This window comes from Sceloporus undulatus, chromosome 7 (genome assembly GCF_019175285.1).
Source record: "Sceloporus undulatus isolate JIND9_A2432 ecotype Alabama chromosome 7, SceUnd_v1.1, whole genome shotgun sequence".
In the NCBI taxonomy this organism is placed as follows: Eukaryota; Metazoa; Chordata; class Lepidosauria; order Squamata; family Phrynosomatidae; genus Sceloporus; species Sceloporus undulatus.
This window is the reverse complement of record NC_056528.1, coordinates 25,028,956-25,041,199: the sequence shown is the minus strand read 5'-3', so window position 1 is coordinate 25,041,199 and position 12,244 is coordinate 25,028,956. Positions and strand designations below refer to the sequence as shown.

At 46.5% G+C, this 12,244-nt stretch overlaps 2 protein-coding genes across 2 annotated transcripts; one reads left to right on the top strand and one right to left on the bottom strand.

Annotated features, from left to right (window-relative positions):
• Positions 1 to 396: 396 nt before the first annotated feature.
• LOC121936512 (unconventional myosin-If-like) lies at positions 397 to 1,820 on the top strand. The gene is made up of 2 exons (XM_042478801.1): positions 397 to 604; positions 1,141 to 1,820. The coding sequence occupies exons 1-2, from the start codon at positions 397 to 399 to the stop codon at positions 1,215 to 1,217; spliced, it is 285 nt and encodes a 94-aa protein (XP_042334735.1). The 3' UTR covers positions 1,218 to 1,820.
• Positions 1,821 to 2,108: 288 nt separating this feature from the next.
• OAZ1 (ornithine decarboxylase antizyme 1) lies at positions 2,109 to 11,841 on the bottom strand. Its single transcript, XM_042478800.1, is given in 7 exon segments — positions 2,109 to 2,638; positions 2,811 to 2,896; positions 3,969 to 4,141; positions 4,421 to 4,507; positions 4,509 to 4,566; positions 5,441 to 5,558; positions 11,805 to 11,841. Coding segments are annotated over 7 exon segments (690 nt in total). The 3' UTR covers positions 2,109 to 2,507.
• Positions 11,842 to 12,244: the final 403 nt, after the last annotated feature.

The window sequence follows — 12,244 nt, the reverse complement described above, 5'->3', positions numbered from 1 at the left end:
TCAAAGCTAGAAGGCACTAGAAAGACACCTTCTGGCATAATGCTCCCCTAAGTATTTACATTGGCATAACCATGGCCGAAAAATTCCTGGGGCATGCTCTGAATTGTACTGTAAGCCCTCCATATCCTCAGACTGCATCCAAGGATTCAATTTAGATTGTAAGCCCGAGGGCAGGGAATCGTCTAACTAAAAGATTGTATGTACAGCGCTGTGTAAATTTACAGCGCTTCATAAATAAAGGTTAATAATAATAATAATAATAAATCATCCATGACTTGAAAATATTCCCATTTTCCCTTCAAAAAAAAGCAAACCTTGAGATATGTGGCAATTACTCATTGCTTCCTTCAAGAATGTGAGTGAAGAATTACATCCCTATTAAAAATATCCCCACAGATGACCGCACTGACTCCATTTTGTATCTCGCACTGCAGGACACAAAGGAAGCGAAGCATTGGCCAAAGGCCTCCTCCGGCCGCAGGGCGGCCTAAGCCTCAGCCTAAAGTCTCTGGACCCCGCTGCCGTGCTCTGTACCAGTACCTCAGTCAGGATGTGGATGAGCTCAGCTTCAACGTGGGCGACGTGATAGACCTCCTGATGGAAGGTAAGAAAGCGTTAGTGCTCTCTGAACAAATCATGCCAAGAAAACCTTATGATAGTGTTGCTGTCAGACATAAACTGGAAGGCACACAACAGCAGCAATGCAAAACTACACTGGTCATACCATGGAGTCACTATAGGTCCTTCCCACCACGAGACACGCCATGACTTGTAAAAGAAATGAAGGATCAGAAAAGCATTTGGCTATGTCCCTGTAGCCAGCTATAAAATTACATCCTCTGCTGAGGTCCGCTAGGATACTCCAGAGGTACTGGCAGACTGAAGCTGGCATCTGGTTACAGGGACATAGCCAGATGCCTCTCCAATTTGTGAATCTTAGCAGGCATGGAATGGCTAACAGGGTCCCCAATAACTCTATAGGAAGCTAGGGCTGGGGACTTTTGTTGATGCCATCTCCACATTGACCAGATGTATATGAAGACTTACCCTTCCGTATGCCATTAACAGGATATCAACCACATATGGACACAATGCAACATAGGGAGACTTAATAAATGCTTCATGTTTGATTTGTCACAGATGCCTCTGGATGGTGGAAGGGCCGTCTCCATGGGCGTGAAGGCCTTTTCCCTGGGAATTATGTACAGAAACTCTGAGGAAAGCCCTATCGACAGCCCCATAAGAGGAAAAAGGGCCCAATATCAGCAAGAATGTATAAACCTGCTTTCCAGAGGAACAAGCCTGTGGAAGCTTGGTTAAGATGAACAAGGATATTGCAGGGAAACACTGACTCTTGACAGCCGTCTCTCTATAAAGGGCAGTTTCGTTTTTTCAAAGCCTCATTTAGAAAAATCCCATAAGGGGACATATGAAGGCAAACCTAGCAAGCACACCATATTGTCTGGATGCTCTGGTGCTAATTTACTGAAGAAGGGAGCAAGTAGGAATATGTTAAATAAAGGGCAGGGGTGTTGAACGTGTGCCACAGATCTTGCATGGAATCCTTAATGTTTTACGTACATGTTGCAGTGCTCCATGTGAAGCTAGAGTCTTACGGGAAGGAATGAAAACACTTGCTGTTTGGGAACGCAAGGGTTTTATCCTGTTGCTTTTCGGTGCCAGGTGAACCTCCCATACCTCTCTCCATTTTCAAGATGGACGGTCTCAGGGTGTTGTTAAGCCAGGGAGTCTTCCTAATAGCTTGGCTAACCAAACCACTGCATAAAGAATTGTACAAATAAAAATAAATAATACCCACATTTGTGTAGTCGCTAACATTTTCAGCCCAGTTTTACCCATGAAACCATACACATCCCTCCAAACCCCACTCCTACAGAGCAGAGCAGCCAGAGAAATCCTTTCCTACCTCCCAATCATTCACCTGCTGACCCCCAGGACTACAACTCCCATCAATCCCAGCCAAACTGGTATGGTGCAGCCCCAAACATCTTAAAAGAGGGCACCAGGTTCCCTACCACTTGCCCGGCAAAAGGTCCTCTTCTCCTGGAGCCATAGCCACTCCCTTTTTAAATATTTAAAACCAGCAATAAAGTAAAATATAAACTTTTATTTAGAATTAAAGCAAATACTTCAGTATCACAAACACACAATATTAAACTTCCAAGAAATATACTGCTAATTTGGAGTGAGCATTTATTTTTGAACGGTCACAACATGCGGACAAAATGCAAGGGAGAAAAGAGAAAGTGGGAGAGAGAAAGAAAGATGACAAAAGTTGGAAATTTTCAACATCTCCCCAATCACCACCATCACCACCAGAGCAGCCTGACACAATAATCCATACAAAGAAGTCATTTATGCGCACGCACAACACACACACACACACGTAGATATGCGTATGTATAAGATGTTGACAAAATTTCTACAGATTTCATCTTCTGACAAAGGACAAGAAAAAGCTCTACAAGGCAAAAACACTGCAAATTCTATTCTTCTTCCGAAGAGTCTCGTTCGAAGGTGTAGGCCATAAAGCAAGCGTCGGGTCGCTTAGGGACAAGGGGATGCCCCGGTCTCACAATCTCAAAGCCCAAGAAGCTGAAAGTACGGAGCAGCGAGGCTGGCGGAGGAGAAAGGAAAGGTTAAAGACAAGTGAATACAGGGCTGGAAGACCCCAAAAGTCACAGCTGACCAAACCCGCTGCTTCCGCCCATCTCTTAAGCAGTGCGGATTTGTATTTTATTTTTCTAAAGCAATGGGTTCATACAGCCCTCGCCCTCCCACTGACTCACCTCTGTCATCTCTGTTCTTGTGGAAGCAAATAAACACATGGTCAACTTGGAGCTGTTCTTCAGCAAACTCCAGAAGAACTGCAAAACTGAAAACAGGAAGTGGGTGAGACGCTTTCTCCTCCCTCTATCCAAACTTAACATGGCTGCGGTTTTAAGGGGAAGTCAGCAAAACAAGTGCAGGCAACAACACTCTACCAGTTAAAACTGCAAGCCACAGAACAGATGTTGACACAATGATAAGCTCTGAGCAGACCAATCCTGGACCTCATCTGCTCTGCCCAACACTACCAGTTAGATTTAGCGCTAACGATTTAAAATGCAGGCACAGTCAGCCTGGGAAAACAGCAATAGGTGGCTTTTTTCTTTTCCCTGACAATCTGCTCTTCTGCATTCCTTGTCTGTACATGGTGGCTTCATGAGCAAACACTCTTCCATGAATCTGCTCAACTGATCCCTTTCTCAGCCAAAGCAAGGCACCATCTCATATGGGGCCAACGAGTTCCCCTCTCTTTTGCTTCTCTGCCAAAACTGACAGGGATCCGATTCTTCTCCCCCAGCTCCAAGTTCCACCAAGCAACAAAGAGAAGGATACTGACAAGCTGGCACATGCCCAAAGGAAGGTGACCAAGATGGGGGAAAGTCTGGGAGCCAAAACGTATGGGTAATGGCTTAGGGAGCTTGGAGAAGAGAATGCTAGGTGGTAAGATAAGCAGTCTTTCAGCCTCTGAAGGGATATCACACATAAGAGGGAGCAAGCTTGTTTTCTGCTCCAAATTTCAAGGCAATTCAATCTCAACATTAAGAAAAATAGTGTGTCAATAGCCCAGATTGCCACAGAGGGTAGTGGATTCTCCTTCATGGGAGATCTTTGGAAGGCCAACATCTAGGAGTGCTTTATTTGTGGTTTCCTGCATGACAAAGGAATGGATGAGATGCTATCAAGAGTCCCTTCCGAGTCTGATACACACTGAATGCCACAAGAGACAGCCACATGACAAGAGAAAACCCACATCCAGAGGTTTCAAGACTTATTGTGGGGCAGTTCTAGACAATAGGCTGAAGAAATACAGGTACTTGTTGACGAAGTTGAACTTATTAAAAGCCACTGATGCCCTTCCATGTGCTTGCAACACAATGTCAGCATCACTGCCAGCTTACCTATCTTTGCTCCCTTCTGGCAGAGTGCCATTGGGAATTTCAATGTATAAGTTGTTGTTGTTCAACACTGTTCTCCAACTGATGTGTTTGGCATCCGTCAGCCTGGACTGGACATGGAGGATTCTTGTCCTGTTATTGGATGTTATTTCCTCTGTTACATTCAGCCGATTATCCTAGGGAAGGGCAAAGAAGATTTAGAACTATTTGCAGCCAAAGGCGACACTGAAATAGAAATATGCCAATCAACGAACACGCGGACTTAGGTTTTATGTCTCGCTCTCCCTGGATAATACAGTTTTACAAGATCCTCTGCTGGCACGCTCTTTTGCCTCACTGTACAAGACAGGTGCCATCAGAAGTTACAGGATACTGCCTGGAAGTCACCCCATCTCATCCCCTTCTCAAGCATTAAACAGAAGAGCCAAGATACTATAAAGACCATGCATACTTACAGAATAAAATAAATTAGCTGAAAGATTGTGATCCCTCTGACTATTCCCTCGCCCACCTGGGATCTTCAGGGGTGGGTGAGGGGCATCAGGAGCACCACCGAGGCCCTGGACCCAGGTTACTACAGCAATTGAAGGCCACCCTGGAACTGGAAAGGAGAAAAATACAGATGTATTAGTGAAGACGCTAACATGCAAGGAGAACCAGCATGGTGCAGTGGTTTGAGTTTTTGATTTGGACTCAGGAAACCAAGGTTCAACTCAGACATGGAAACCCACTGGGTGAGTGGCCCTGGGCAGGTCTCACTTTCTCAGCCTCTGAAGGCAAGGGCAACACCTCAATCTTGCCAAGAAAACCATAGAATAGAATAATCCATATGTGAGTGTCATATGTCATATGGATCACTCTATGTACATTCATATGTGCTTGAAAGCACATAATAAATACACAAGGTAGCAAGTAGTGGGTTCCTATACATATAAAGTTAAGCCTTATCCAAGAAGGTGGGATATTTTAATCCATCTTGTTCTGCTTTTAGACATAAATTGGGGGGCAAGGAGAACAAGGTCTCCATAAAGTTATCAGAAGCATATATATGCCTCCAAGTCACTTATGGCAACCCATGAAAGGATGTTCTAAGGAAAGGAACCCTCAGAGGTGTTTTTGCTTTTTCTTCCCTCCAAAATATAGCCAACAGTACCTAATATTCACTGGCAATCTCCCATCGCAGTATTAGCCAGAGCTGACTCTGCTTAGGTTCCAAGACCAGACCAGATCTGATGCCTATGGGTATTTTTAGGCCCCTAAAACCTGCAGATTTAAAAAAGCACAATACGGCCACAGTCTCATCTCACAGTAATCCGAGAGCTGAAATGACCGTGGAGATGTCCCGTCCAACTGAAATAGGTTTCAACCAGGACTTGTGCAGGTCCGAGGTGGCTTTAGTGTCACCATTAAGCCGGCTGAACCAAATGAAATCCTTCCCCCTTTCTGGCAACCTGGATTGCCCCTCCCTTCTGCACCATCCGTCGCCCGGCAGGCTCAACGCCGCTTGCGTCACCCCGGCAGATGCAGCACAGACTCCGTTCCCCTCGGGGAAAACGCTCACAACCCATCCGGCCAGCAGCCATTTACAAAACACTACAAACAAGCCCAAAAAAAAAAAAAAATCCTCATCCACCATTTTAAATGGCCAAAAAACACTCCACCACCTGGCTGTTCCTTAAACTCAGCGTTCTCTGAACAATTGTGTAACAACCCAATGTGCCGTAGGTGTTGTCAAGTGTTGCTAAAAGGAGAACTATGCCCCCCTCCATGACACTACAAATTTAACTCACTGGCTTCTTAAGTACAGAGAAAATGTTTGTGCATGTCTACACCGGTGTCTTCCTTTCAAATAGCTTCATCATCCTATCAGGACTCTTTGTCAAAGCCATTTGTGCCTCTATCACCATTTGCCACTTGAGTTCCTTTTATACTACACAATTACAGCACTACAATTCCACTTCCCAGCTGCAGCCTCTGAAAATCCTGGGATTTGCAGTTCAAGGAGGCACTAGAGCCTTCCAGTTGAGAATTCAGCATTCCCTCCCTGAATGGCTATATTTCATCAGAGGACAGAGCTTGTAAAGCCACCTCTTGAGCATTTCCTGCCTAAGAAAACCTTATGAATTTAAAAGAGTCACTCTTAGTTTACAGTTGACGCGAAGGCACATACATACAAACTGCAAATCCCAGGAGTCCAGAGGATGTTGCCAAGGCAGTCAAGAATCGAATCACAGTGCTATAATGATGCAATTTAAAAGAGTCCTTAATAAGAACCACTGAACTGTTTACGTCTTGGAGGATTTAACTGTTTGGGTTCATTACTTTTAAAGTGCTTTCCACTGCAAACCAAGCACTGCTCAACCTTTGTGTTCTGCAATTACAAGTCCTGAACTGATTACTGAAAGATGGGTATTGGTGTTTTTTGATTCCTCTACCTGCGTTTGACAGAAACAATCCTTCCTCCTCTGGTTAGGATGAACCAAATTCATCCTGACACCCAAAAGGCGAACCCTCAAGCCCACGGTGGGGAGATGCGACCAACTCAAGACCAAGGCCTGACCCCCATCATTATGTGACAGCCAGCCACTTCTTCAGGTCCCCAGAATTGTTGCACTACAACTGCCATCATCCCTGACCACTGCCATGGCGGTATTGGGACCTACTAGCAAGATCTGGAGAGGTTAGGTTTCAAACCAGTTTTTATGGGCAGCATTACAGTCAGGAGAAGGGCAGTACGGGGCAGTGGTTTGAATGTTTATTTAGTGTTCGATTTATATTTAGTGCTGGATTCAGATTTGGGAGTCAGGTTCTTATTGAAGTTTAGCCTGGCCTACTTCAGAGTTGTTGTGAGGACAAAATATATCATTAGCTCATTAGAAGGGCAAGAGAGACCAGGGTTCAAACCCCCCCCTCCCAGCCATGAAAACCCACTAAGTGGCCTCAGCCTCAGAAGCAGGCAAAAGCAAACCTTCTCTGGACAAATATTACCAAGAAAATCCCATTGTTAGGGCTGTCATAAGTCACAGTGAAGGTCTTACAGTTGTTTTAAGTCCAAACAGCTGAAATGCCTGCAGCGACAAAAAATAAAATGTCTGTGTTAGCAATCAACAGATCAGTCCCCAGCTAAAGCGGAAAGAGGTCCCAGCTACGGTTGGCAAGGCCTTGGGTCTTGCCCCACAAAAAGAGGAAGCTGGGTGTTAATGAACCCACAATGCAAAGGGATGGAAATCCCCCCAGCATGCCCTTCCCTTCCTGAAATGGGCAGCTACATCTCAAACCACACTCAGCCTGATACACCTCTTCTCATTTGCTCAAGCCCAGGGAAGAAATGTTTCTGGAGGGACCTCTTTCTCCCGGTCACACCAAAAGGTAGCATTCAGCATCAGTCTTCTCCAACCTGCTTCCTAATTCCTTTGGACTGTACCCACCAACCCCAACCATTAGGGAAGGATGAGTGGTGTAGTCCAAAACCTTCTAGAGGCACCCAGCTTGTGGAAGGTTTGCTTTTTTAAGTGCACAAATAAAAAGCTCTCCCTTTACTAAAAGCCCTGACCACCTTTCAGTGTTACTCAAGATCTTTCCCTACTTTAGCAGCCTCATGCCCAGCATTACCAAAAAGAGAGGAATTGAATATTAACTTCCTTTATAGGAGAATATGCTCTTGGAGGGATACCTACACAGGTTATTTAGCAAATGGTCCCTATGAGTGGTCAACATCCCAGTAATGACTACATTCTACACTATCCCTTCCCAAATCCTAAAGGGTTTGAAGATGCAAACATGAGAGAGGGAAGGTACATAATCCTGCCTCGCCATTCACTAAGCATGTTTATTGTTCACAGAAGGGGGAATGTGCTCCATTTGCTTGCATCCCGACAAAGGAAGGACACTGGCCTCCTTTGAAACCTCTCCCCAGACCCTGGTACTTTGGATGGTGAAAGAAGAACATAATCATGCTACTCCTGTGTTCTGCATAGGGCTGCCCTCTTTCCTGGGTGCTTAAATCTAAGCAAACTCCATGCTTTTTTGGCAGGGAAGAGCTGAAAAAAATCCACCAACGTGCTCCCATGAATGGCCATCTTGTGCACATTTGAGGCCTCATTCTTTCATTGCCGGTGGGTACCTAAATATGCAGACATCTCCGTGGAAGGAAGAGGAGAACGTTTCCCCCAATGAATAAAGGGCCTGTGTTTCTTCTTCCCATTTAGATCAGAGAGGGAGAGGTCCTATATAATGAATGAGCCTTCTGAGGGGTACAGAGATACACACACTGAATGAACCTTGTTCTTTCCTGGGTGGCAGTGGATAAGATCTTGCTTTCTCTCCCTTTCAAGCAGCACAGAAAGACCTTCCTCTTCCTGGGAGGGGATGCGTGATGGAAGGGCCCTGGAAAGATTATAGCACAGCGGCCCCATGCTTTGCCAACTCTCTCTTCCACAGAACCTTTTAAATGGGTCACCTTTGCTTCACAAATATTAGTTGCTTGAGCTGCAGCTCACCCTAATGGCCTTACCCTAAAGGCTAAGATTTAGGCTTTCCTCAATGACCAGGTTCTCACCGGCCCCTTTTTCCTGGCCTAGTAAATTTTAAGAACCCACCAGAGACAAGAAAACAGCAGTATGTGGTGGGTCTCATTCTACACTGCCTGCCCCAAAGAGGCAATGATCCCACAAACATTGGCCCTTTGGCTGTTTTGGACTTCAGCTTCCAGAATTCCTGACTGTTGACCAAGCTGTCTGGGGCTTCAGGGAGCTGGAAGCCTAATACACTTGGGAGGACCAAAGTTTGGGAATCCCTGCACTAAGCTATATTTTTGTTGTGTACAGTGGGCCCTTGGTATCCGCTGGGGTTTGCTTCCAGAACCCCCCCATGGATAACAAAATTCATGGATGTTCGAGTCCCACTAAATACAATGGCATAGTAAAATAGTGTCTCTTATATAAAATGGAAAAATCAAAGTTTGCTATTTGGAATTTATACTGTTTTGGAATATTTTCAAGCTGCGGATGCTTGCATCTGTGGATTAAAAAAATCCATGGATAAGGAAAGCTGACCATAGTTTCCAACTTATGGCAACTCTATCATATGGTTTGCTTAGCAAGGTTTGTTCAAAGATGGTTTGCCACTGCGTTCCGCTGAGGCCGAGAGCATGTGACGTGCCCAAAGTCTCCCAAGGCGGAGGGAATTGAACCCTGGTCTCCAACAGAGTAGTCTAACACTCAACTCACTACATTATGCTGGCTCATATCAATGTATGTATGTATACATACATACATACATATATAAATGGGACCTCCTCCTTTTCTGGGTTCCAAATTCTGGATGGCACTAGTGGGGAGGCAAAGGAGGTAACCAATTTGAACTTTCCCTGATGAAAATGGACAGGCTTCATTCCCTTTTCAACTCAGATTCCTCATATTCACCTAAGGACGAGGGTAGCCATTTTTGTTACTGAAGGAGGAAAGGATAACCCAAAGCAGATGCGAGTTCTTTTAATCGAGGGATGAAAAACTCACCTTCCGCTCTTATCCACCAGCCACCCTACTTGACCAAGATCTCAAGGCCTGGATGGTAGAAACCTAATATCTACGTTCTGGGAACCAGATCAAGATAAAAAAGCATAGAGATAAAAAAAAAAACCTGACTGTGAGTGAGTTCTCACTTCTCCTCAAAACGTATACGTGGAAGCCCTTATTTCTTGGGTGATGGATAACTAATACTTGCGGGAGAAGAAGAAATGCCTTTCTTTAAGGGACAAACGAGGGCTTTTGTTTCACCTCCTCTTCACACTCCTTTGTGACCTGAAATCTGCCTCTCACAAACACAATTACTGTATGTGGGGTGGAAAGAGAACAACCAACCACGTCGCCCTGAGAAGGGAAAAGGCAGGAACTGAGACATAAAGGTCCAAACACACTGCAGAAATAATACCAGTTTGAGACCGCCTTAACTGCCCTGGCTCAATACTAGGGAATCCTGTAGCTGTAGTTTTGCGGACACTGAGCCTTCTCTACAGAGCAGCTCTGGTGCCACAACAACTCCAGTTCCCAGGATTACCTGGCATTGAGCCAGGGCAGTTAAAGCGGTCTCAAACCGGATTATTCTGCAGTGTGTGCTTTGGACCAGAGAAGGCTAAAAACGTCTCCCAAAACTACAAATACTTGGATTGCCTAGCACTGAGCCAGGGCAGGTAAAGTGTCTCAAACTGGATCATTTTTGCAGTGTGTTTTGGACCATACTTACTCTTCCAGCCTTCTACCCACGCTATACTTCAATCCACTACACCTCCAGCGACCCTATCAATAGTCACTCTGGCTGAAGGGAAGCTCACTCCATCCTATTGAATAGATCCAAGCACCTGACCTGGTATTTTGGGGAAGCGGGAGGGATAAAACCAGTGCCTGGGAGATCTACTTTGGGGAAGGGTGAGAGAAAGTATTTTCCTGCTGTTCACGCTGGCGTAAGGAAGTGAATCCTGGAGTGGCTTTGTTTTGTGGAGGGAAGAAGGGAAAACTAAGGCTGCATCTACACTGGAGAAATAACCGGTTTGGCACCGCTTTTCGCATCCGGCTCAAGGCTATGGAATTCTGGAGTTAGGAGTTTGTTGTGGGCCCAGAGCGAGCAGAGCTTAAGGAAGGAAGGCCCCACGACAAACTCCTAACTCCCAGAATTCCATAGCCTTGAGCCAGGATGCTGAAAAGCGTTGCCAAACCGGGTTATTCTCCAGTGTGGATGCATTCCAAGACTGTTGGGGCAGGAGGAGAAAGGGATTGCTGATGAAATTGGTGAGGAGGAGGAGAGATTGAGGAGGAGACATTTTGGGGAGGCAAACAGATGCTGCTTTGTGAGATCATTTTGAGGATGGGGAAGGAAAACGGGGGCTTCCTGGGTCTTTCTTGGGGAGAAATCAATCGCCTCATGGGCCATTCGCATGGGACGTGGATGGAGGAAACTGATGCCATGTGAGACCTGTTTTGGGGTGACAAGGAGACGGTGCATTATTCGGGGGAGGAGGAAAAGGGAAGCTGGTGCCTCAAGTGAAACATTTTGGGAGGGATAGAAAAAATGGGGGGGGAGGAAACTGGTACCCAGTAAAACCATTTTGGAAGGAAGGAGAGAAAACTGGCACCCAGAGAGGCATTTTGAGGATGAAAAAGGGGGATAAACAAATAACCCATTTTGGGGAAAGGGATAAAACTGGAACCCAGAGAATCATTTTGGAAGAAAAGGGGATAAAGCTGAAACCTTGAGAGATCATTTTGGGGAGAAAGAGCGGGACCATGGCACCCAGAGAGGCCATTTTGGGATGAAAAAGGGGGATAAAACTAACACTCAGGGAGCCATTTGGAGAGAAAGAAAGGGATAAAACTGGGACCAGGAGAGACCATTTTGGGCAGGAGAAAGCTGGCACCTAAAGAGACATTTTGGTAAGGAGAGGATGAAACCTGCACCAAGAGACCATTTTGGGGAGAAAAAAGGGGAATTAAACTGGAACCCAGAGAGACCATTTGGGAAGGAAAAAGGGGATAATCTGGCACATCATTTTGTGGAGAAAGAGGGGGGGAACTGGGCACCCTAAAGACCCCATTTTGGGGAAGAGGCGTCTGAATGTGTCTCCTCCCAGGGATCCTGCTCTGGGGACATAAAAGCGGCCATTTTTGGAGAGGGAGTAAGCCAGCCCTATCAAGGCTCCTTGATAGGAGCCCCTTCTTCCCCCAAAACCACAGTCGTGGGGGAGGCGGGGCGGGGCTACCGGGGCCACGCCCCCCTCCTCTCTCCCCTGGAAGGCGAGGCGGGTAGGCCGCGTGGGAGTCTTCCCTGCGGGGCCTAACGCCTCACCTCCCAAGCGGCGGCGTTGGCGGGGCAGGCGCGGCATCTCGGCGGCGGCGTTGGCGTAGGTCCTTTTATTCCCTTCCTTCTCTCGGGCGAAGCAGTGACTGTTGAGGATCCGCTGCAGGGATTTCACCTCCGGTCGGGTCTTCTCCCCCCTCCGCCGCCTCCTCCTCCTCCTCGGATCCCTCCGCGGCGGCACCTTCCGATCCGTCTTTCCCGTCGGCTTCACAAATGGCGGACGGAGCAAGCGCCGACAAACCGCTTTTAATCACCCCCTACTAAGCCACGCCCACTCCCTCTCATTGAAAACACGGTGATGCCACGCCCATTCCTGACGTAAACACCCCATGGCCGCACCGTTTTATGTATATCACTCTAACTCCACGCCTACTTCCAAGGCGCGCGCCACGCCCATCGTTCTTCATTAAGGACAAGGCCACGCCGTA